This window comes from Scatophagus argus, chromosome 23 (assembly GCF_020382885.2).
Source record: "Scatophagus argus isolate fScaArg1 chromosome 23, fScaArg1.pri, whole genome shotgun sequence".
NCBI lineage: Eukaryota > Metazoa > Chordata > Actinopteri > Scatophagidae > Scatophagus > Scatophagus argus.
The window spans coordinates 12,013,930-12,033,960 of NC_058515.1; the positions used below are offsets into that span (position 1 = coordinate 12,013,930).

The 20,031-nt window shown below is 44.5% G+C and overlaps 2 protein-coding genes across 5 annotated transcripts in view; both read right to left on the reverse strand.

The window, feature by feature from the left end:
- Positions 1–85: 85 nt before the first annotated feature.
- On the reverse strand, positions 86–11,416 carry klc2 (kinesin light chain 2). 3 transcript variants are annotated; one of them, XM_046380604.1, is made up of 14 exons: positions 11,060–11,416; positions 8,341–8,586; positions 7,866–8,205; positions 6,452–6,668; positions 6,169–6,358; positions 5,885–6,058; positions 5,626–5,725; positions 5,048–5,097; positions 4,741–4,808; positions 4,488–4,596; positions 4,005–4,157; positions 3,593–3,717; positions 3,332–3,389; positions 86–3,177 (listed from the first exon to the last, which is right to left on the reverse strand). In XM_046380604.1, exons 2-14 carry the CDS (start codon positions 8,566–8,568, stop codon positions 3,094–3,096), a joined length of 1,896 nt encoding a protein of 631 aa, XP_046236560.1. In that variant the 5' UTR covers positions 8,569–8,586; positions 11,060–11,416; the 3' UTR covers positions 86–3,093. The 3 variants fall into 3 exon arrangements, with proteins under 3 accessions (XP_046236560.1, XP_046236561.1, XP_046236562.1); XM_046380605.1 differs by lacking the exon at positions 11,060–11,416 and adding an exon at positions 10,512–10,654; XM_046380606.1 differs by lacking the exon at positions 11,060–11,416 and adding an exon at positions 10,158–10,320.
- Positions 11,417–11,914: 498 nt separating this feature from the next.
- The window catches only part of LOC124054506 (phosphofurin acidic cluster sorting protein 1), a 50,838-nt gene continuing 42,721 nt past the window's right edge, over positions 11,915–20,031 (reverse strand). For both annotated transcript variants that reach the window (XM_046380598.1, XM_046380597.1), the window contains exons 14-24: positions 19,738–19,842; positions 19,535–19,641; positions 18,722–18,876; positions 18,307–18,417; positions 18,103–18,205; positions 17,970–18,012; positions 17,830–17,872; positions 17,602–17,743; positions 17,261–17,499; positions 16,797–16,916; positions 11,915–16,678 (exon numbers count right to left, since the gene is read on the reverse strand). In XM_046380598.1, the coding sequence (XP_046236554.1) occupies positions 16,560–16,678; positions 16,797–16,916; positions 17,261–17,499; positions 17,602–17,743; positions 17,830–17,872; positions 17,970–18,012; positions 18,103–18,205; positions 18,307–18,417; positions 18,722–18,876; positions 19,535–19,641; positions 19,738–19,842 (1,287 nt within the window). In that variant the 3' untranslated portion in view covers positions 11,915–16,559. The remainder of the gene's footprint in view (positions 16,679–16,796; positions 16,917–17,260; positions 17,500–17,601; positions 17,744–17,829; positions 17,873–17,969; positions 18,013–18,102; positions 18,206–18,306; positions 18,418–18,721; positions 18,877–19,534; positions 19,642–19,737; positions 19,843–20,031) is intronic.

The window sequence follows — 20,031 nt, forward strand, 5'->3', positions numbered from 1 at the left end:
CCCAGCTGTGAAAACCCACACACACACACACACACTTTGAAATGGTCAAAACCATCTCAAAAGATGAGGAACGTACGAGACAGAATCAGTTTGAAAAGTGGAATTTGCATTTATTGAACCTTTGATAAAATACACATTCGGTCTGCCCCTTCACAATAAGATCCATCCAATCGTCAGCAATAACACGAGCTGAAATGACACGTGTACAAGACCCTCGTAGCCACAACATTTACCATCCACGGCTCTGAGTAAATGTGCTGAACCCCATAAATATTTGGATGCCAGAAAAACAACTTTAAGATTTCTCATTTCAGCTTTGGATCAAAATCAAAAGAGATTCAGGATGAATATTTACAACCGGAGGAGAGCAGAAGAGCTGCCAGATTAGCTCATTAAATCGATTGTCAACTAATTAGTAGCCAATTTTTTTCTTAAAAATAAAAATTTCTTTATTTTAGTCCTCTGAATGCCTTTGGGTTGTGGACAAAGATCATTTGCTGGCATTTTACAGATCAAACAACCAATCGATTAAATGACAATGAAAATAATCGCTTTGCTGCAGCTCCTGGGTTTTTATTTTTCTCTCAGATGTTTTATTGATTTTTGCTAACGTTCATACAATTACGGAGTCTGAGATGCGTGAGAAAGTCTAGAAAAACTAACCCGAGGGTGAATAAGTGCCTGATTAATACAGTAAATGATTGATTAGTATTGGTGTTACAGTACAGCGTGTAGAGCTGGAAAAGAGACCTTCAACTACAAATCAGTGTCACGTTAACTTATGTACACAGCTATACGGTGTTGTGATTGTGTGTGTGATGAAAGGAATTTCCCATCATTGTCGAGTGTGTGTGTGTGTGTGTGTGCGTGTGGGACATCCAGTAAACACACATATAAATGTCGTACACGGATAAATCTGTACATTATTTGCTGCGAACGACACTTAAAGCACTTTTAAAGTCTCTCTGGAGCATTTTTCATTCTTTCACCAATAATACACACTTACTTTACTCGTTCCTTCCCCCTCATGCACGTACTTCCCCTTTTCTATCCAAAACCTGCTCCAGCTCGCACATTCAGCACAATCAGAAGCTGATAAATAGTTAACACTTGTTGTTTTGACTCAGCGATGAGGCATAATCGAGGGGGGGATTTCAAAAATGTGCGACTGCGGGTTCGTCACGGCTCGTGGCGATGGTGTGCATGCGCCGTCCTTGGCAAAGTGCCTGCACAACGAACCTGCAGCTTCGCCTTTTTGAAATCAAACTTGGGTTGTCAAGGATGAACCTTTTTTTTTGGCTTTAAAATTTAAGCAAGTTGGAGGAAAACTTAGAAAAGAAGACCCATCAGAAAGGTGGATCCTTGACAATCCCATCATCACCGATTTCCACTTAATGAGACGTGTACATTCTGTGGGCAGGTCTCTTGGAGTTGGTCTTATTCAGGTGGAGTTAAACTCCCCACCTGCAAACAATGCAGCACAAAAATCCAGTGTGAACGCCACCAGACCGCACAATCAACGTGAAATGTGACATTCAAATACTCAGTTTTCAGTACCTTCAACATAAAAGCTCAGAGCCAAAACGGGGAAAAAAAAAAAAAACAACAAAAAAACAAAACACATCAGCGTGACAAAACTCCTTGAGGATGGATGGTCAACGAATGTCGTAAGTGTTCGATTCCATCCAGGTCAGCATTGAAAACGGAACACTGAGGATTGTTTTGCAGTCAACAGTAAATGAAGGAAAAACAATTTACATAAACATACCTGACGCACTGCATCAGCTTTGAACCAGCGATTAAAGATTGTTCCCCACATTTTTAAATGAGGTTTGATTACTCCTTGAACATCCAGGTTTAATGATTGTAAACAAATTATACTGAAATATGTCTTTCACAGCATTTTCCTTCACTATCTTTCATACTTGTGACTGTGTTTTGTGGGAGATGTGGGGGAAAAGCTACCTGAACGTAATGACTGGTCTTCACTTTGACTTCCTGCTGTACCACACGCTGAAGGTCGTATCCAGGAGGGTTTGGCCAACATTACTGAGGTTTAATAGTGGGTTTACTCCCAAATGAATTTCCTGTTTTTCGTTGTGCTGCCGAGAAAATTCATTTGAAAAACTGATTTCTGCAGAAAGCCTGATCAGCAGAGGACAAAGTGAAAATTACACATGTACTGTCACGCTCAAAGTGCATTATTAGAGTTTAGACTGACTGAGGTACTTAATTTATCAGCGTATAAAGTGTGAAGTGCCCACTTCAGTGTTTTCTTTCATCCTTCTTTCGTTTCCAGGCTTCCCCTCTTCAGGTCAGTAGTGTTTTCTCCAGCTCAAAACCCTCTTTAACCCAATAGAGTGTAAACAAAAACAAAAACAAAAAAATAAATCAATGTGCACTATATACAAAGAATGAAATATCAAATAATTTAAAACTGTATATACATTAAGAAAAAAAAACAAGAAGGCAAAAAGTGAGGTTTAAATGGTTAGTGCTAATGTTTTCTGAAAATTCAAAGACTGATTGTGATCTCGTTGTCATGCCTCTCTTGTCTCTGGTAACATCTGCAGCAGATCGTACCGGTTTTACTGTGTGTGGTATTAGTGCACATGCTACTGGTGGAATATACAGAGCGATGCTTCTCTCTGAAATGAAACCGGAGTACACTTAGCCTACCTAAGGTTGAGCGTCTGCACGTGAGAGTGCAGGCTGAAGAGACGGACTCACCACGATGTGGATGCGAGGCTTTGCTACGGTGCTATGAGTCAGAAACACGAGGTGTTCAGGTGCAGACATTCCACTTTCTAGTAAGCAGCATGCTGATTAATGTGTATCTAAATATTCTCTTTTCCGATCGAAGCCAGCGGTTTGTACAGCAAAGCAGCAGCAGGCGTGTCTTACAGAATGACGTTTAGTGATGCGTAATGCTCCTTTTTTCCCCCTCAGCGTTCTTAAAAAATATGCTGTGGGTGCGCATGTTTGATCTCGCTTTGAGCTTTAGGTGTGTTTGTTTGATCAAACCAAGCTGCGAACAGCCTCCCCTCATCGGGCCGCCCTGTGCCTCCCCGGGTCCCGCCTCCCATCTCCTGTCTAACCAATCAGGGAGCTGCGTCTGGAGAGGTCCACGTTGCTGGCGCTCAGTCCCCTGCAGTCGGAGAACCCGGAGTTGGCGTCCTAAAAAACAGGGCAGCTAATGTTATAACTGCTGCTGGACAGTTTGTCAGGTCTTTATTTCACTATATTTTCCGAAAAGAGATGTTTTGTTTCTTTAACTCATCCGTAAACGGTTTGTCGAGTTGATTTTGAAGCAAGATTTAAACAGTCGTACCTGTGTGGTCTCCTCAGTGCTCTTGTTCAGGAAGTTGAGGGAGCTCGCTCTCTTCATTCTGAGCCAAACAATACAATCAAACAATAAGCCAGAGCAATTAAAAACACATTTATAGCATATCAGTATGCATATGAGCTCGAGGAACTTGTGTTTTTCACATTTTATTGACTAAATTAAAATTAGTGGAAAAATAAAGTGAATATTAATACTGACTATGTTCACATCTAGCTGTTAGCTAACACACACACACAGTCATCTTACCCTGGGTTGCGTGGCTCCTGAGGTCCGCTCCCCTGCAGCTTCTTCACCAGTATCTCGCTGCTCCTTCTCAGGGCGTCGCGAATCTTCCCGAAGGAGCCGCTGCGACGCAGAGACCCGTTACCATCCTGAGGAAGGAAAACAGAAAACCAAGTCAGCATTTCCTGCAGACATTAAATATTGAGGAGTTTTCCACTTGAAGCTTGTCAGATGGTCCTTTTTTTCTCTTGCTTTTAGTTTAATCACAGCCGTGCGCTCAGGTGCTCGACTGAAGGACATTCAGCTTTGAGTCAACTCTTAACGTGAAATAATTACATTATTAATATGATTTTACCTGCCTCCTGTTGACCTTCACATAATGAATCTGATAAATACCACCATTAGTGCTGAAGCACAAGTAAATCTACAAACTGACCCCGTTCCACTCGGCAGAGTCGTCGCCCTCGCTCTCCCCCCGCTGTCCCCCCGGCCCGTTCATTCCTTCCCTGCTGTGCCGCCTGTCGCCCCCTCCGGCTCGCCCGTCCTTCAGCAGCTCCACCACCTTACTCTGGTTAATGGCATCAATACCCTGACAGAAAGAGTGAAAGACAGAGAGAGTGAGAGCACACAATGGAAATTAAAGAGTGAAGACGAGTGACTAAAGGGATTGAAAAACAAATTACAGCCTTTTCCACAATAGCTCACAAGGCGTGTCTGCGGTCTTTAGCACAAAGTACAAACATTAGCTACACGACTGATCTTTAAATCAGTATGGCATCGTTCATGGGCTAATAAATTATAGCTGGAATGCCCGCTGAACTAACAAGGTTTCTTAAGTGACCGAGTCGCCGAAAAGAGTCCCGTGGACTCATCTAACAGCAGTAACTCAGCCGCTCCTGCAGCAGTCTGTGTGTGGTACCTGTTTACGAGACTTGCTGGCACACTCCTCCAGTGTTTCTGCTGCCTCCAGTTTGCCCTGGCGACGGTACAGTGCCCCCAGACTTTTGAGGGTTGTGTTCACTGTGGGGCTGCAGGGAAAAAAAACAACAACAACAACAAAGAAAAAACAAAACACATAAATTATTTGCATTTACTTTTAAGAAACCGCTTAAAAGCCCTAAATCTTAATGTGCTTCCTGATTGTTTCCAGTGAATATCAAAGTGTGACTCACCTGTCCACCTTGCAGGCCTTATACCAGCTTCCATACTCTACGTACGGTCCAGAGTCCTTGCGCTTACCCTAAAAGAGAGTAAGACAACAATACAGAGAGGAGGGAGAGAGAGGGAGATTAATACGAAGAGGCAGAGGGCAGCAGGAGTCAAGTATGAAACATTACCCCATTAAAACAGCCTATTAAAAATGTCCATGTTATCATTTGCAAAGTCTGCTGCTCTCCATCTTTCTCATTTCGCCAGCCAAGCCATTTCCATAATATGCTGCCTGCCATCCATGGGAAAAGGTCAACCTAAATAACTGACCTTGCTCTCCTCTCTCTCCTCTGCATGCATCCAGATTGGCTTGTTGTCATCTGCGAAATGAGGGACAGAAAGAAAAACAAAAGCTAAATGATGTTCGATATGCAAGAACAATATCACGAGCTGCAGCAAAAACAACTAAGGAGAAGAACAAGTGAAAGCAGAGGAAATAACAACGGGACTTGGACTGTCCTAAATTTCAAAATGAATTCTCTCTGTCCACGTAAAACAACAACACACGTGATCAAACTCCTGCCATGGCCTCGTCTCCCCCTCCATCCCTCCCTTCCTCCCTCCCTCCCTCGTGCTGCACATGTGAGCACATAAGGGTTTGATGGGCTTAACGGCAGGGAAACATCAACATTAAGCCGCTTCGCACGCTTCGATAGCACAAAATAATCCTCCGACGAGGGCGACGGCGGGGATCAGGCTGTGGCCAAATCAAAACCTGCAGCCCCCGGACACGGCAGCTGTCAGGGGAAGTGAAAACAGCTTGGCTCCTGGACACGTTGCATTGTGATAAACAGCAAAATTAAGGATCTCAACAATATTAAAAGTCGGTGAATGCTGGCTCTGCTTACTGTTGACAGATCCGAACTCCCTCTCGTGCGCCCTGGTCAGGATCTCTTTGTACAGGGCCTCAGCATCTTTGAACTTCCCCTGTTTCAGATAACACGTAGCCTGAGGAGAAGCATATAAACGTGACCATGTGAGATAGGAATACAGAAGAGCAGGAAAGATTCAAAAACAAACACTAGGAGCTTTGTTAATGCACGTCAAATGTTTGACTTTCCGATCTCAAAATGCCTCCTGAATTCATGAAATTAAAAAAGTGCTCACCAGGTTGTTTTTAGTCTTGGCCACATTGGGGTCATCGGCTCCCAGTTTGGACTCGTAGATCTCCAGGGCTCGTCTGTAGTAGTACTCCACCTCGTCGTACTTGCCCTGGTTCTGACACAGCAGGGCCAAGTTGTTCAGCTGCTTGGCCACATCTGGGTGGTACTTCCCCAACACCTGGAGACAAAGTTTGCGCATTTATTCATAATCGTCATCCTCTGCCTGGGCAGGCTGGTGGTTATAAACAAACACATTTTACATTTAGAGATGTGGGTCTTTGGTTTTACCTTCTCTCTGATCTCCAGCGCTCTCTTGCAGAGAGGTTCGGCCTCCTTGTATTTGCCCCTCTTTCCGTACAGAACAGCCAGGTTGTTGAGGGTTGCGGCCACAGCTGGGTGATCCGTTCCCAGTGTCTTCTCTCTGATGGCCAGGGCGTCGTTCAGGAGGTGAGCTGCTTCTTTGTACTTGTTCTGATCCCTGGAGGCCCAAACACAACAAAGAGGTTAAAAAAGGTTTTTATTTGATACCAGCTGTGGATGTTAGTCAAACGACCTCCTCTCTGTCCCTCACCTGTACACCAAGGCCAGGATGTTCAGCATGGTGGCTACGTCAGGGTGGTCGTGCCCAGACGTCTTCTCCAGGTCCTCCAGGGCTTGTTTGCAAAGCGGCACGGCCACCTCGTACCTCCCCTGCGAGGCGTACTGGATCACCAGGTTGTGAAGCGTCCTGAGGCGGGCCGGAATCTCGTAGCCTCCCTGCTGGGCTGCCACCTCTCCGCTCGGCTGGGCTGAGGGATGGACAGGAGGATATGAAAACGTCTTGCAATCGCTCTGCGACGGGAATATCAACGCCGTATCTCAAAGCGATCCATCGTTATTTATTTATACTCTTTCTCGGTTAGCTTTTGCTGCAAAGCTCCCAAACTGCCCCACAATTCATCACACAACATTCATCAATCACTGGCTTGTCAAATTCCATGATGGCAGTCATTGTGAAACGGTCGACGTATATGTATGTATAAGAGAATCCTGCAGAGCTGTAGAAAGTAGAAGTGGGTCAAGGGATCACATGAAATCCAGCTGGAAACAACTGCCACTCAGTTTGTTCTTCTCTACTTCACTTACTTTGTTTCAAACTTGTTGTGTCCTGAAACTGGATAAAGTCTTTTAAGATCTAATTTTCAGTCTCACTCTTATTCCACCCATGCCCCTCTCACAGGGGAATCTGATTTATCTTTTCAGGACTCTCTCTATCACTGAACTTAATTTTACTTTACTGACACAGGCCAACAAATCCCTTTACAAGCTTTAGCTTTTGTTCAGATGGTGACTTTAGTTCCAGCCAAACCACATTCTGCTTCAAACACGTTCAGCGTCCTATCAAATCCCAAAGGGGGAAACTGGAGCATCACCACTTTAGAACAACTTCAGTTTGGGCTCTGCTTAATAGTCCCACTCTTTTATAAAATATGAGACAGTATGATTGAATGACTTCAAACATTAAGGGACATAATCAAACTCCAAGTGTGACTTCTGAAGATATGTTTACACCCTTCGACTACGGAGAAACAAGGGTTAAATACACTGCGTGGAACAGGAATATTCTGCAATATTCTCCAACGATCATCTCTGCTGTGGTCCACCACAGCCTCTTAACTGTCCTGCACTTATCACTACCTGAACATGAGGAAGAAAAAGTCATTTCTAATCGATAATCAATTCAGTGCTTTCAATAGTGAGAATTTGCTGCTTTTCTGTACCTTTTATGAAAGCAAACTGAATATTTTCAAGTTTTAAGCTCTAGGAAACTGTGATTGGTACTTTTTTCTGACATTTTCTAGATAAAATTAATTTCGAGATTATTCAATTAATAATCTGTAGATTAATTCACAGTGAGAATACTAGAATTACATGCAGCCCTGCCGTAGTAACTGCGTGTGTGTCATCTCCTTTCTGATGTGGAACAGCGGCTGCTGATGTCATACCTGGTCCCTGGTCATCATCGTTGGGGAACAAGTCATCCAGACTGTCCTTTGAAGTGTCTCCTCCACTTCCGCCGCCGCCGGTGGCACCAGAGCTCTGGCTCTTCTCCTCCGAGGGCGACACGTCATCATCGAACTTTTTGATCTGGTTCATGAACTCCAGGTGCTTCTTCTCCTCCTCCAGCTGGGCGACGCTCTGCTCGCTGCACTGCAGCTTGTGCTGCGTCCCCGCCAGCTCGTCCCGCAGCCACTGGTTCTCCTGGCAGAGCCGGCGCACCTGAACACGCAGCTTCTGCTTCTCCGACTCCACGGCGCTCAGGTGGCTCGAGAGGGCGATGATCACCTGTGGAGAGAGGAAACGAAAAATTACATTTTACCAGCTGAAATCGGAAAGACGTGGGAATTTCTTTCAACTAAATAACTGTTGGCTCTTTTGATACTTTACAAGGATGCCAAAAAAGGGACTTTAGCCTCTCACCTGTGCTTCTCCCAGGCCCAGCTCGATGGCCTCCAGACTCTTGCGGAGCAGCCCAGACTTCTCCTGGGCGACAGGTGGCTGGGTGCAGTCCAGCAGCGAGTTGAGGAGCTGGGCATGTTCGCCACGCAGCGTCTCCAGGCCCTGCATAACAGCCTTAGTGTTGAGGACGATCTCATCCTGGCTCAGTCGCTCCAGGCCCTCTTCACGCGGATACACCATGGTGGACATTGCCTACTTTCATACACACTGTGGGGACAGGAGAGGAAATGCACAGATGACAAGAGCGATGGGAGGCGTTTTTGCTCAGCACGCATCGTCTTTGTCCTGCTTGACATTTGCACAACGAACAAGAGGTGGAGTGGGACAGAAAAAAAGAAAACAGAAATAGGATATATTTAAGATGAGGAGGGAGAAACTAAAGAGACTGTTGATTACAAGAAGGTCAGAAAGAAAGAAAGAAAGAATAGCTGAGCTAAAAAAAGAGAGAGAGAACAAAATTAATTCAACCAAACTTAATCTCACAGGCTTCATTATGCTGGTAAAAAATGAAGTATAATCCCATCAAATGCAAGAAGTTTAAATTTATTATTGTAATATAAAACCCTCCAGGTAAGCATTTACGTCCCTGCTGAGTGTACTGAATACATTAGCACAGTTTACAAAAACGAACAGAGGATATGAAACATTAAATATAAAGCAAAGTGAGCTGCTGCCCCCTCAGATCTCCCTCGTCCCTTCCTTTCTCTGCAGTCTCAAAGAGGTCAACGGCTGCATAATAGTTTCCCATTTCATTATTGCATAACATGGCCTTTGGGTAGTTAGACGAGATGGATGGCGGCAAGGTGTGTCTGTGTGTGGCTTAGTTAACACCCACTCAGATTACTACAAGAGGATTCCTCCGAGCCTCAAACTCACGCAGCAGCAGTCAGTGACCGCTGAGGCCAATCACAATGAGACGCCGTCGGCCGACAGAGCTGCTCTTTTCAGGCAGAAACTCCACTCGGAAGCGACAAAATCAGATATCACAGGAGGAACTAAACAACAGCTACAGATGCCCAATCTAATTTAGAAGTTTACTTTTGAACTGCCAAACTTCCTACTCCAAACACAGCTCGGCCACAATTGTTTAATAACAAAACCTTTGAGGTCATCATGGGTAATGATACAGATGTGACAGATGTGTTCAGTGTTTATTTCCTCAACGTTCAAGCTGTATTTTAACATTTGAAGGAAAATAAATAAATAAACCAACAAAGTTCCCTGTGTGTTTATCCACACACATGTCCCAGCCGTAGACAGATCCACTTACAGGGAACCGGTCCAGGTCCAGGAGACAGTCACATTGCGGCCTGCGGCTCTAAACACTGACCAGCTGAAGGACAGAGGAGCCAATTGCGCCACATCGTGACTTCACCCTTTCTTCCCTGCTTTGATGATGGAGGTGCACCTGTTCTCTCCAGCCGCCTCCACCCTCTCTGTATCTGTCTAGCTCTCTCACCCACCCCCACCCTTCGTCCTCCTCACACGCTCACTGCAATGCACCAATACTCACGTTTCGTTTTCAGCGCACCTTTTGCACAATCATAATCAGAAGCCGAGCGTCAACAGACGGGCGTCCCAAAACTAATGTCACCGCGTCGTACTGCGTGTTTGATTCGGGGCTATTTTACAGCACAAATGAGTCGTTCCGGCGGCGGATGGTCGAGGCCTGTGTCCGGGAGGGGCGGCAGCGTTTGGCTTGGCAGCAGATCAATCAAGGTGACCGACAATGGAGAAAGCGCTGTTCAAACAGGACAAATCCGTAACGCACGACTCACCGAATCACTGTAATTCACCGCAAACGTGCCCCAATGTCCGGTTCCGACGTGTAACGTGTTTGTAAACAGTGCAGGCCCGAGCATCATGATGTTACACAATGCACACCGGTGCTGTTTAGACTGATAACCCGCACACCATCTTACCCACTGACCGATAAGGACGATTTTAAAAGTGCTGTTTCATAAGTACAAACGCTGGCTGCGGATGACACATTTACGGACTTCGCCGACGACGTTTGACTTGAGAGCTCGCTAAATACACACTTCAATAAATATTATATTTATTTTATATTTTAGCTATGTAACTGAGAATTAATGCTCATTTAATTATTATCATGCGTATTTTTTTTTTACCTTCATCGAAGACAAATGCGATGCTTTCCGTCCCGCGAACAAAGCAGCGGGACAATGTTGTGATGCTCAAGATAGACCAGCGTCAATTCAACTCGTAACACGTACAGCTTCCGGGTTTTTCAAAATAAAACCAAATTTTCGGTTAGAGAGACGCAGGATAAGACGACACTGACAGACGCTTCAGAACGGCTTATCAGGGAGGAGGAGATCAGCTATACCGTTAAATCGTTACATATAATTAAGATGTGTCTTTATTTTCAAAACGGAATTGAACAAAGCAACGAATGCTAGCGCGATTTATCAACCAACGCTAACTTAAGGTTACGATAGGTTTACTTTGAAGGACGCTTGGTGCCATGACAGGTTACCTGTCTTCTTCATTACACGCTTCTCGTGTTATTTGGCCGGTACAGCGCACACCGAAATAGCTCACACACGACTCAGTTTAGTTTAATACGATTACAATCACGGCTTAAGACTGTAAATTAGCCGACGGCTATCTCAGTGAGCGTCTAACGGTAACTACCTTCTCCTTCATATTAACTTACCCAGACGGCCACTTGACAATGGAGGACAGCAAGGAAGCCCTCAAGCGTGTCCGCGGGGGCGTCTGGTCATCCAGATGAAAAACTTTGTTCAATTAAAAAAGTAATATCATCGTACACGTGCTTCAATTCTTAAAAACATATAAGCGAAAAATGGCCGTTTTCCCAGAATTCACAACCAAAGACGAAGTAAAAGATCAAGGTGATTCTCGTCTAATTTCCAGACGTTAGTTCACACATGCGCATTGCCGATGTGCTGTTCACAGATACACTGATATACCAGCATTTTCAGTATTTCTAAATTTTCTTGTCCTCTTAAAAGCCGAAAGATTTTCTTATAGATTTATGACTATATTCTAGCTAAACTGACTGCAGCGACGGTTAGCGGTGACCATTTTGTCAGTTCAACAAAAACGACTGACCACAGAGCCCGAACAGTATGGTAATAGAAAGGACTTTTGAGTTACGTTGTTAAGCAGCTTATATAGCGGCGGCCTGATAAAGTATTACACTATCACTTGGTTATGATTAATCCCGAACAATGTAGTTCACTGACTAATTTTAGCATTAAAGTGGGATGTTGTGGCTTCACACACCAAAATTAAACAGGTTTTCGCAGAACAAGGACGTAGGTGGAAATGAAGCAGCTTGCGTTGCTGCTACTCTTTGTGTCCTGATGTCAGCAGAGACCCCATGCAGTGAGGACCCACTGTGTACCACTGACCCGCTTCTCCTGCACCATCTGCACTATTTATGTACACTGTAACAACGGATAACTATTAATAAAAAGCACTTTTATTTGTCCGAATTCTCTTATCAGTTGGAAAATCTGTAAGGAAAATACAAGAGAGACCGAGATACAAATCAGGAGTATTTTTATTTTAAAAAACAAATGAAACGATAAACACTTCCACTTTTCATCCCACGTCTGTTTGGTTGACAAACATAATCATGAAAAAGCAGTACTACAAAACATGTCAAATTAAGAAAAACAAACAAAAAAACAGAACTAGAATACAATATAACAAGTACTATCTGATATGTACAAGCATTACAGTTTATCATAATTATTGTTATAGGCAAAAGGCAAAAAAGCTGAAGACTGCTGCTGAAGAAACAATGGCATGTGCAAAATACTCTCCACAAGTCCACAAGCTTAGGACTCTGCTCTGAGCAGAACCTCATCAGGCAGAAATCTACTGCTTTCGTGGGTGAATCCCATTCCCGTGAGGACAGACAGCAAATTTACAAGCCGTGAGGGAAAGTGGACAATATCATTTAAGATGATTTCAGAAAGCTAAGCTTGTGGAAGCCTGGTGAAGAAGACTCTCGTCACCAGAGGAACACATGGACAGTGGAGAGAAAAGACACTGCTGATCACTGACAGAGATTATTGATGGACCAAACAGCTCCTAATCTCTAACCACGACCAATCAAGGACAGAGGGACCATCGTTAACACCGTCACAAAGACACACAGGTACAGAGGTACAGGTTAAAAACACACAGGAACAAGTTCACATACAGAACAAACAGTGTTTTCAGAGAGACTTTAGAAAAACATAAACGGTGACGAAGAGGGGGAAAGATGGTCAGGAAAAGCTGCAACCTGCATTCACTTTCTCCAGACACTGAAATGATAACTACAGAACAAGGATCACTTTGTTGTTAATGCGTTTCGGCTATCAGCACCACTAAAACCCTGCAAGTCTATCTGAATGTAGTCACAATTCCTTCAGACTGTGGTTTTTGGCAGTGATTTTGGCTCTTAATGCCTCTCTTGAGTTCAATCAGGGGGGAGTGAGCTGACCTTTGACCTCCCCGTGGAGGTCGTCCTCATGGCTTCACACAATTTAGGATTTAGACTCACATCATTGCATGTAGTAGTAGGCTAACAACACTACAAGGCAAAGAGCATTTTAAGTTAGCTTTAAGTTGGTTGTCTCTAAGAGCGGACACATGATCATTCAGGTGTAAACAAAAAAATGAGGCATTTAAATTCAAAACGTTATCGAGCTTTTGGAACCTTTTTCTCTTTTTGAAATACAGTTTCCTAATTTAAAAATGCGGTAATCGTTCATAATAAAGCATATTTTTAAAAAATTGTCTAAGTTGTCACAGATAACTTTATTGAAAGTTAAAATTATAACATTAACATTCTTAATATTAAGAGTCTATTAATGCTACAGTAATATAGGTTTTGGGTTGCCACATTCTGGTGACGAATCCCTTTAATTTATCTTTTAATTACACTACAGATCTTCCTCCTAACGCGTTGGACTGACTGACGACAGTAACATTTCTTCATCGTGTTATTACTGGTGCTGATGGATGAGTAGTTTCGAATCCAGCAGTTACAGAACAACACTATCATTCATTTGGCGTCATGTTTCTTTCCGTCCAATGAACATCAGTCCAATATCCACTCTCGTTTTAGCTCAGTTTGAGTCTCCACCAACTCCTGAGGCCAATATCGGGCTCTTTAGCTACTAAATGCTGCACTTTCTTCTCTAGCCAGATGTCTGCTGCTTAGCACCGGGAAGCAGGTGTAAGGTATTTATTTTTTAGAGCGTTTTATATTAAATCAGAAGGACACGACGCTGATGTGAACCACAACAGTAAAGCTGGGGGCCCTTTAATCAAAACAATCAGCTGAAGGAGACTAAGATGCTCTGCAGACCTGAAGGGAGCTGAAGAACTGGCTGATATGAGTGAAACCTTTCACATTAAAAGAGTTCATTTGACCCACTGTTAATATAAAACATGTAGAAGTGTAGTTTTCTGTTTTAACCAAAGGGATTCTTTTCCACTGAAACGTGGAATCACAACCTGGCAACCCAAAAGCTGTTTCCATTCTTGCACTGTAGAGCAGAGCATCAATGTATTCTTAAATGAGTTATTCACATTAATGAAGTCATGAGTGGCAAATTACAAACCCTGTCTCAGTATGTGCCGGGTACCAAGATGATCGGACATTTTTCTTCTTAAAATTTAGATAAGTTTGCCCTCAAAACTGCAAATGCAGCAAAAAAATTTGAAGAAAAGGCGTCAAACTTTGGAACGAAATGATTGAGAAACGTCAAACTACAGCACATCGATGCTCACTGATATGAAACCCGTCAGTCAAGCCGTCTGTCAAGCCCTTAGCTGGCTGTCAGCAACACAAGCGAAGGAAAACGACAGGTTTGAAGAGGCCCCCTGGCAGTTTGTCTTTTTGTTGTTTACAGCAAACACACACAAAAAAACAAAAAAACAGTTGGAGCAAAGCGTCCAAACTGGCTCGTCATCTGTTGTCAGCTGTTTGTGTGGAATTTAAAATTACTGCGCTGGACTGGTGGAACATTTAAGTTCTGGACTCTGACGTCTCTTTTAGGCCAAATGACACCAAATTATCAAAGTTCATGACGTCGTTCACAAAGACGCAAGACAGCACGTGTAAACTAAATTCAGTACATTCAAATATGTGGAAGTCCTTGAACCCAAGCTGAGTGTTTGTTCAGCAGTGACAGACGAGCTTTTAACCAAACAGAGAGAGAGGGGCAACGAAGCTCCGAAACCCTTCAGCGTGAAACGCGGCGCCGCAGAAACACGAGCCGAGACATCACAAGTGTAACACTGCAATGTCAGAAGTGCTTTCCAACAAAACAAAAACCGCGCCGACGATGGCATTAACATCACTGAAAAAAATAACAAGCTATTTTGCTAATACTTCACAGGAGATGGAGAGTGTTACCACGCAGGCGACACAAGGCAGAGCGACACCACTGTGCATCGAATAAAATGGTTTTTACGTTTGCAGATACATTCTTGGATTTGCACAGATCAAATAATTTCAATAAAATTGTTTTTTTTTTTTCCTTTTTCTTGTTGCTGTTGTTTTTTAAAGTGTTAGCTTGGACTCGTGCCGGGCTACAAGGTAAAACAGGACGACCACTGCAGCTTTACGTCTAATCTGATAATCAGTGATATTGATAATGGCCACATCATCAACAAACAAAGCCAACACACACACACACACACACACACCAAGTGCATGCCCCCTGCCACATGGTAAAAAAGTATTCCTACTATTTAGTGATTTTTTTTTTGTTTTTTGTTGACCAAATTATATTTCACCACACGCACACGTGTTACCAGTTACTGTACACTCATTAATCACCTCACGACTTACTAGACAAAGCACGTAGCAGACCTGTGCCAACAGAACTGAAGTCAACCCAAATACTTCTTTTTGCTGAGTGGGGGGGACGGTGTGTGTGTGAAGTTTATTGTACGGAGAAGAGAAACTGCAAATGCTTACAAAATTACACTTTTGACCAGGTCTGCTGTTTTCACCTAATCAGGGCAAACGACGTTGTGCTTCATTGCAGGTGACGAACCCCCATGTTTGCAGCACAGATCGTCATGGAAAAGCGGAGTTCATGCATGAAGACAAAAGAATCCCGCATGTTTTGGACTCTTTAAATTTTGTTGTTTCAGTTGAGTTCAGCTGCACTTTGCAAACACCCAGATTCATAAGTGCATAGCAAATGAGAAGAAAACTGCACGTTACAGGAACCCCCCCGTCCTGAAAATCCTGGAAATCTTCACAAAAAAAAAAAAAACGTACACTATTCATCACAAAACAGCTTTAAAGGGAAGGTTTGACTATTTTCACCAGAGCACAGCTTAAAAAAGACACTTCCCCCTTTACAGATGATTTTTCTTTGTTGTTTTTTTTGTTGAAAGGAAACGTTTGGCATTAGACATCCAAATGACTCATTCTGGTACAGAAAATTATGTTAAATCTCATGGAAGCCCTTGAAATTAAACAAAAAAAAAGAGAGAGAGAGAGAGAATGGTTCTGTTTTTAAGGGAATCTAAGAACATGTGGAGGAGAACTTCATCACATGCAAAGCGGAGGCTTTTCTTTGTGTTTTCACTGGCTCATGCAAACACTGAAGCCTTGTTGCCTTACTTTTTTTAAATTATTTTTATTTTGAGTTGCTGTTTTCCGGCACATGAGTGGTGTTATCCGTTAGCTCGGAGCATGCACGTGTGGATCAGGTCTTGAGGTGAGCGTGACCTCGAAGGGGTCAAAAGTTGCGGGTGAGACTTTAAGGGCTTGAAATGGGTGAGTTGTTGCATGCTGTTGCATTCCATAGAACGGAAAAGTAAACGGCAGTCAGCTAATAAACTTGTGCTGTGAGCCCCTTGTGAACACAGACACACACTGTACATTCACGTGTGCATGCACACTCGTCTCACACACACACCTAAAGGGGCATTAAAGTGACTTGTAACAGCGCTGCACTCCAGCACCTCCCTCCTCATCTCCCTCCCAAAAGAGAAACAAGACGACTGTAGCCAAAATGAAGCTAAAGAAAGAAAAGGAGTCCAGCCCCTCGACGTCTTCTCTCAGCTCTGCAGGTGCTGAGAGGCGGGGTCTTCGCGCAAAGGTGTGACAAGGATCGAGGAAAGTCGAAGGTCAAGTCGGGGTCAGAGGAGTCGGCGGGTGCACGCCCCTAGGAGGGGGGTTTGCTGTAACCGAAAAGTCCGACAGGTAGGTACTTGACGTGAGTGGGCCACTGAGCGGCCAGCTGGAAGAACTTAACATCGTTCCACTCTACGCCGTCTATGGACACTGGAGGGAAACGGGCACAGAAACTGAGCTGAGTAACAGCATGACAGCGAGATAAATTGTCGAAACACACACTTGAAGAAAACGGAGGTACAGAACAAGCCTGATGCTTCAGGTTTACCTTTCAGGATGGTCTGCTGCTGCTTGGCGGAGCAGATGAGTCGGCTGATGCCTTCAATGACTTGACTCTTTGAGTCCACATCCTTCTCTTTTGGCTTCTTTCCCAGGAAGATGGTGGGAACTGAACAGAGGCATTATGGGAGATGTGGTGAAGCTCAGTGGAGGGTCAGATCAACTGATTTTCAGATTCACTTTGATTCTTAAAGATTACATTGCAGCACATCAGATCAATCACTTTTCCAGATGCACTCATTTATTCCTTAACCGAGCAACATTTTTCTGTGCATATAAACACACTTCACAGTCGAAAAATTAAATGAGGCAAACGAGAAAAATAAAAACACACCATTTATGATAACTAAACACAGCCAACACATAATATTTTAAAACAAAAGTATGAATGTTAATTGACAATTGGCACAATGAATTTAACTTAAAATACAAACTCTTATCAGTCACCCTCACCTTTCTTGTTCTTCTCTTTGGTGACCACCGTCATGGCCATAGTGCTGACCTGCGCCTGTGGGTCACTGCTGCCCCCGCCTGGCAGCCTGCTGACCTGCAGCGAGCGGAAGGCGCTCTTCAGCGTGTTCTTGCAGCCTGTGTCACGTCGCTCGCCCTCCCGCCGCTTCTCAGCCAGGGAGGCCAACCAGTAGTCCACCTGCAGGCCAATGGCGTCCACGCCGTGAGACATACTGGGACTCCTGTGGACAGCAAGCGTTTGGGGACGTGAATTAAAACCAAAGCACCGAGCCACACTTCATTTAAAGAAAACGTAAGTGGAGCATCAAAGAGGCCAGTCTCACCCTTGTACTGTGAGGACGCTGCCCATGGAGGGGGAGGAGGGCGGTGTGGCTGCCTCTTTAATCATCCCTGTGGGTGAGCCGTGGGAGGGGGGAGACGTGGAGGGGACAGCCAAGCTCACTGCCACGCCCTCTTCTGTCTCTCCTGGACGACCACAAGACAAACATGATCACACTGTCAACAGCTGAAGCAAATCCAATTTTGTTCGTGCAGACAAACTACTTCCTCACCTGCTGGAGACGGACCAGACTCGATGAGACCAACCTTTACCACCTGGAAGAGGTGATGTCAGCAACATGATCAGCAATCATCTACCAAGTCAGATTTTCTCTGGCAACCTGCTGCTACTTGGTGCAAAGTGAAATCTTACCCCTATGAAAGGAATAAACTTCTGGTAGGAGTCTTCATCTCGCCTGGAAAGAGACAGACAGAACAGAGGATGTTGGAGAAAACGTACGTCCAGTTTGTGAGACGGTCTGGCTTGCGTTCACGTGTGTACTCACGTCCTGTGTTTGCAGGTGAGCATGGCCTCAGCGATGGGCAGCTGGTGTGTGACTGTGGCTCCGCTAATGTACTGGGCGATTCTTGCTGCTACGTCCAGCTGATCTGCAGGTGAGACAAAAAACAAAACAAAATTCACTCATGGACAGGGGCACACCTGAGCGATCATCACAGGTAGAGGTTCCTCAGTGTGACGGGTGTAGCACCTGTCTGCGGCGGCTCAGAGCGGCTGAACACGTCCCTCCACGCCCCGTCCAGGAAGGAGGAGCTGTAACGATTGTCAAGGGCGCCGAGGTGCTTGGCGACGGGATGGGAGCCTGATGGAGACGAGAGAAAGCGATGAAAGGAGTGCAACAGCAAAAATGTGAGAATGTCAGGCCACAAAGAGCAAAGTGAGCTTTTTGTTATGAGGTTTAAATGCAGCGCTGCAATCGAAGGAATCAGTGAAGGTCAACTGTGTTTCTCTAAATAAAATCAGCACAGACACGACTGTGTGTAATGCAAATCTGAAAAACTTTTTGTTGCTCCCCAGAGTTTCCCCCAAACACTAAAACCTTGCCGCAGCATGACTCTGCAAAAACAAGAGCTTCTTAATCAGCAGTGAAGCACAGGCTCTCTTACCCAAAGGCACAACCAGGAAGCGCATGTGGTTGAGCCAGTCGGACGTCTTGTTGGCGAGCTGGGTGACGAAGAACTGCAGAATGGCTCCCAGGTAACTCTGGCTGCCCACCGCCGCCACCTTCACCGCTCTGGGCATGGATGAGTTACAGTTACAGCTACAGGGACAGAAAGAGTGGTGTTATCAGTGCTGTGTGGAGGTCATCACAACGTCTCATCCAACAAAGTCATTGATAAACATCTACAGCAAACCGTGGAGACAAGAAAACTAATCACAGTACTGACTGGCTTGCCTTCAACAGAGAAATTAAACCAGCAGGACGTCTCAACACAAAAGAAAACAAACAACAACAGTGTCCAGTGTGACCAACAATCACACACAAATACAATCAGCTCCAGTTCCTGACCAACAATAAAAAGCTTTTCTGTATGAAACCAAAACGCCTCTGACATTTGGAAAACAACATACAGAATAATTCTCTTTAATGTTTCTGTTTCTTGCAGTGCAGAAAGGACAGCGTGAAGGGATGGAGAGACGAAACAGAATAAGGACGAGGGGGGAAAAAAAGGAAAAGATAAAGGAAACATGTAAAAGTGTTGCTTTGGCATAAACTAAACTCACAGCTGTGGAGACAAGAGGGAAGAGATGATGAGGAGGAGGAGAAAAGAAGGGTCAAACATGGGACAGAAAACAGAAAAATAAGACCAAACCTGGAAAAAGACTAAGAAGATGAGTCATCCTGCAAAGCGAGGGATGCTTCAACTCAGAATGTGTGTGTTTCTGTGTGTGTGAAAGAGAGAGAGAATAACACTCACAATTTCTGGATGCGAGTGAGCACGGCAGACAGCACTGCCTGGATTTCAGCCGGCGAACACGTGCAGACCACCGGGTGTCTCTGCACCTGGAGCTGCTCTGCAACATACTGCAAACACACGGCGAGTGAGGTGTTTGATAAGAAACGCCCACCCACACACGCGCACACACACACACACACACACACACACACACACAGTCTTACCTGGCCTTGCCAATCGGTGCAGTTGACCAAGATAAGACTCTCTGGGAGCGCAGAGTCTGACAACAAAATCTGGTTCAGCTGGTCATACACCACCTTCCTCAGGAGCTACACACACACATACACACACACAAAACACACGCTGAGCACATAAACCACCCTACAGTGATACTCATCAGCACATGCATAATTCATTTCGGAGCTCCAGGTGAGTCATATCATCAGGATGCATTCCTTACTTTGGGAAGAGACAAGACACCCGTGGGTGGAGGAGGACACAGAACAAAGACAGCAAAA

Excerpts from the sequence above, each read along its gene's own strand:
- klc2 (XM_046380604.1), bottom strand. The coding sequence starts at position 8,568 with ATGTCCACCATGGTGTATCCGCGTGAAGAGGGCCTGGAGCGACTGAGC. Across the intron at positions 6,669-7,865 it reads CGATGATGACCAGGGACCAG|CCCAGCCGAGCGGAGAGGTG; the intron begins GTATGACATCAG and ends TCCATCCCTCAG. Across the intron at positions 6,059-6,168 it reads CGCTGGAGATCAGAGAGAAG|GTGTTGGGGAAGTACCACCC; the intron begins GTAAAACCAAAG and ends CTTTGTCTCCAG.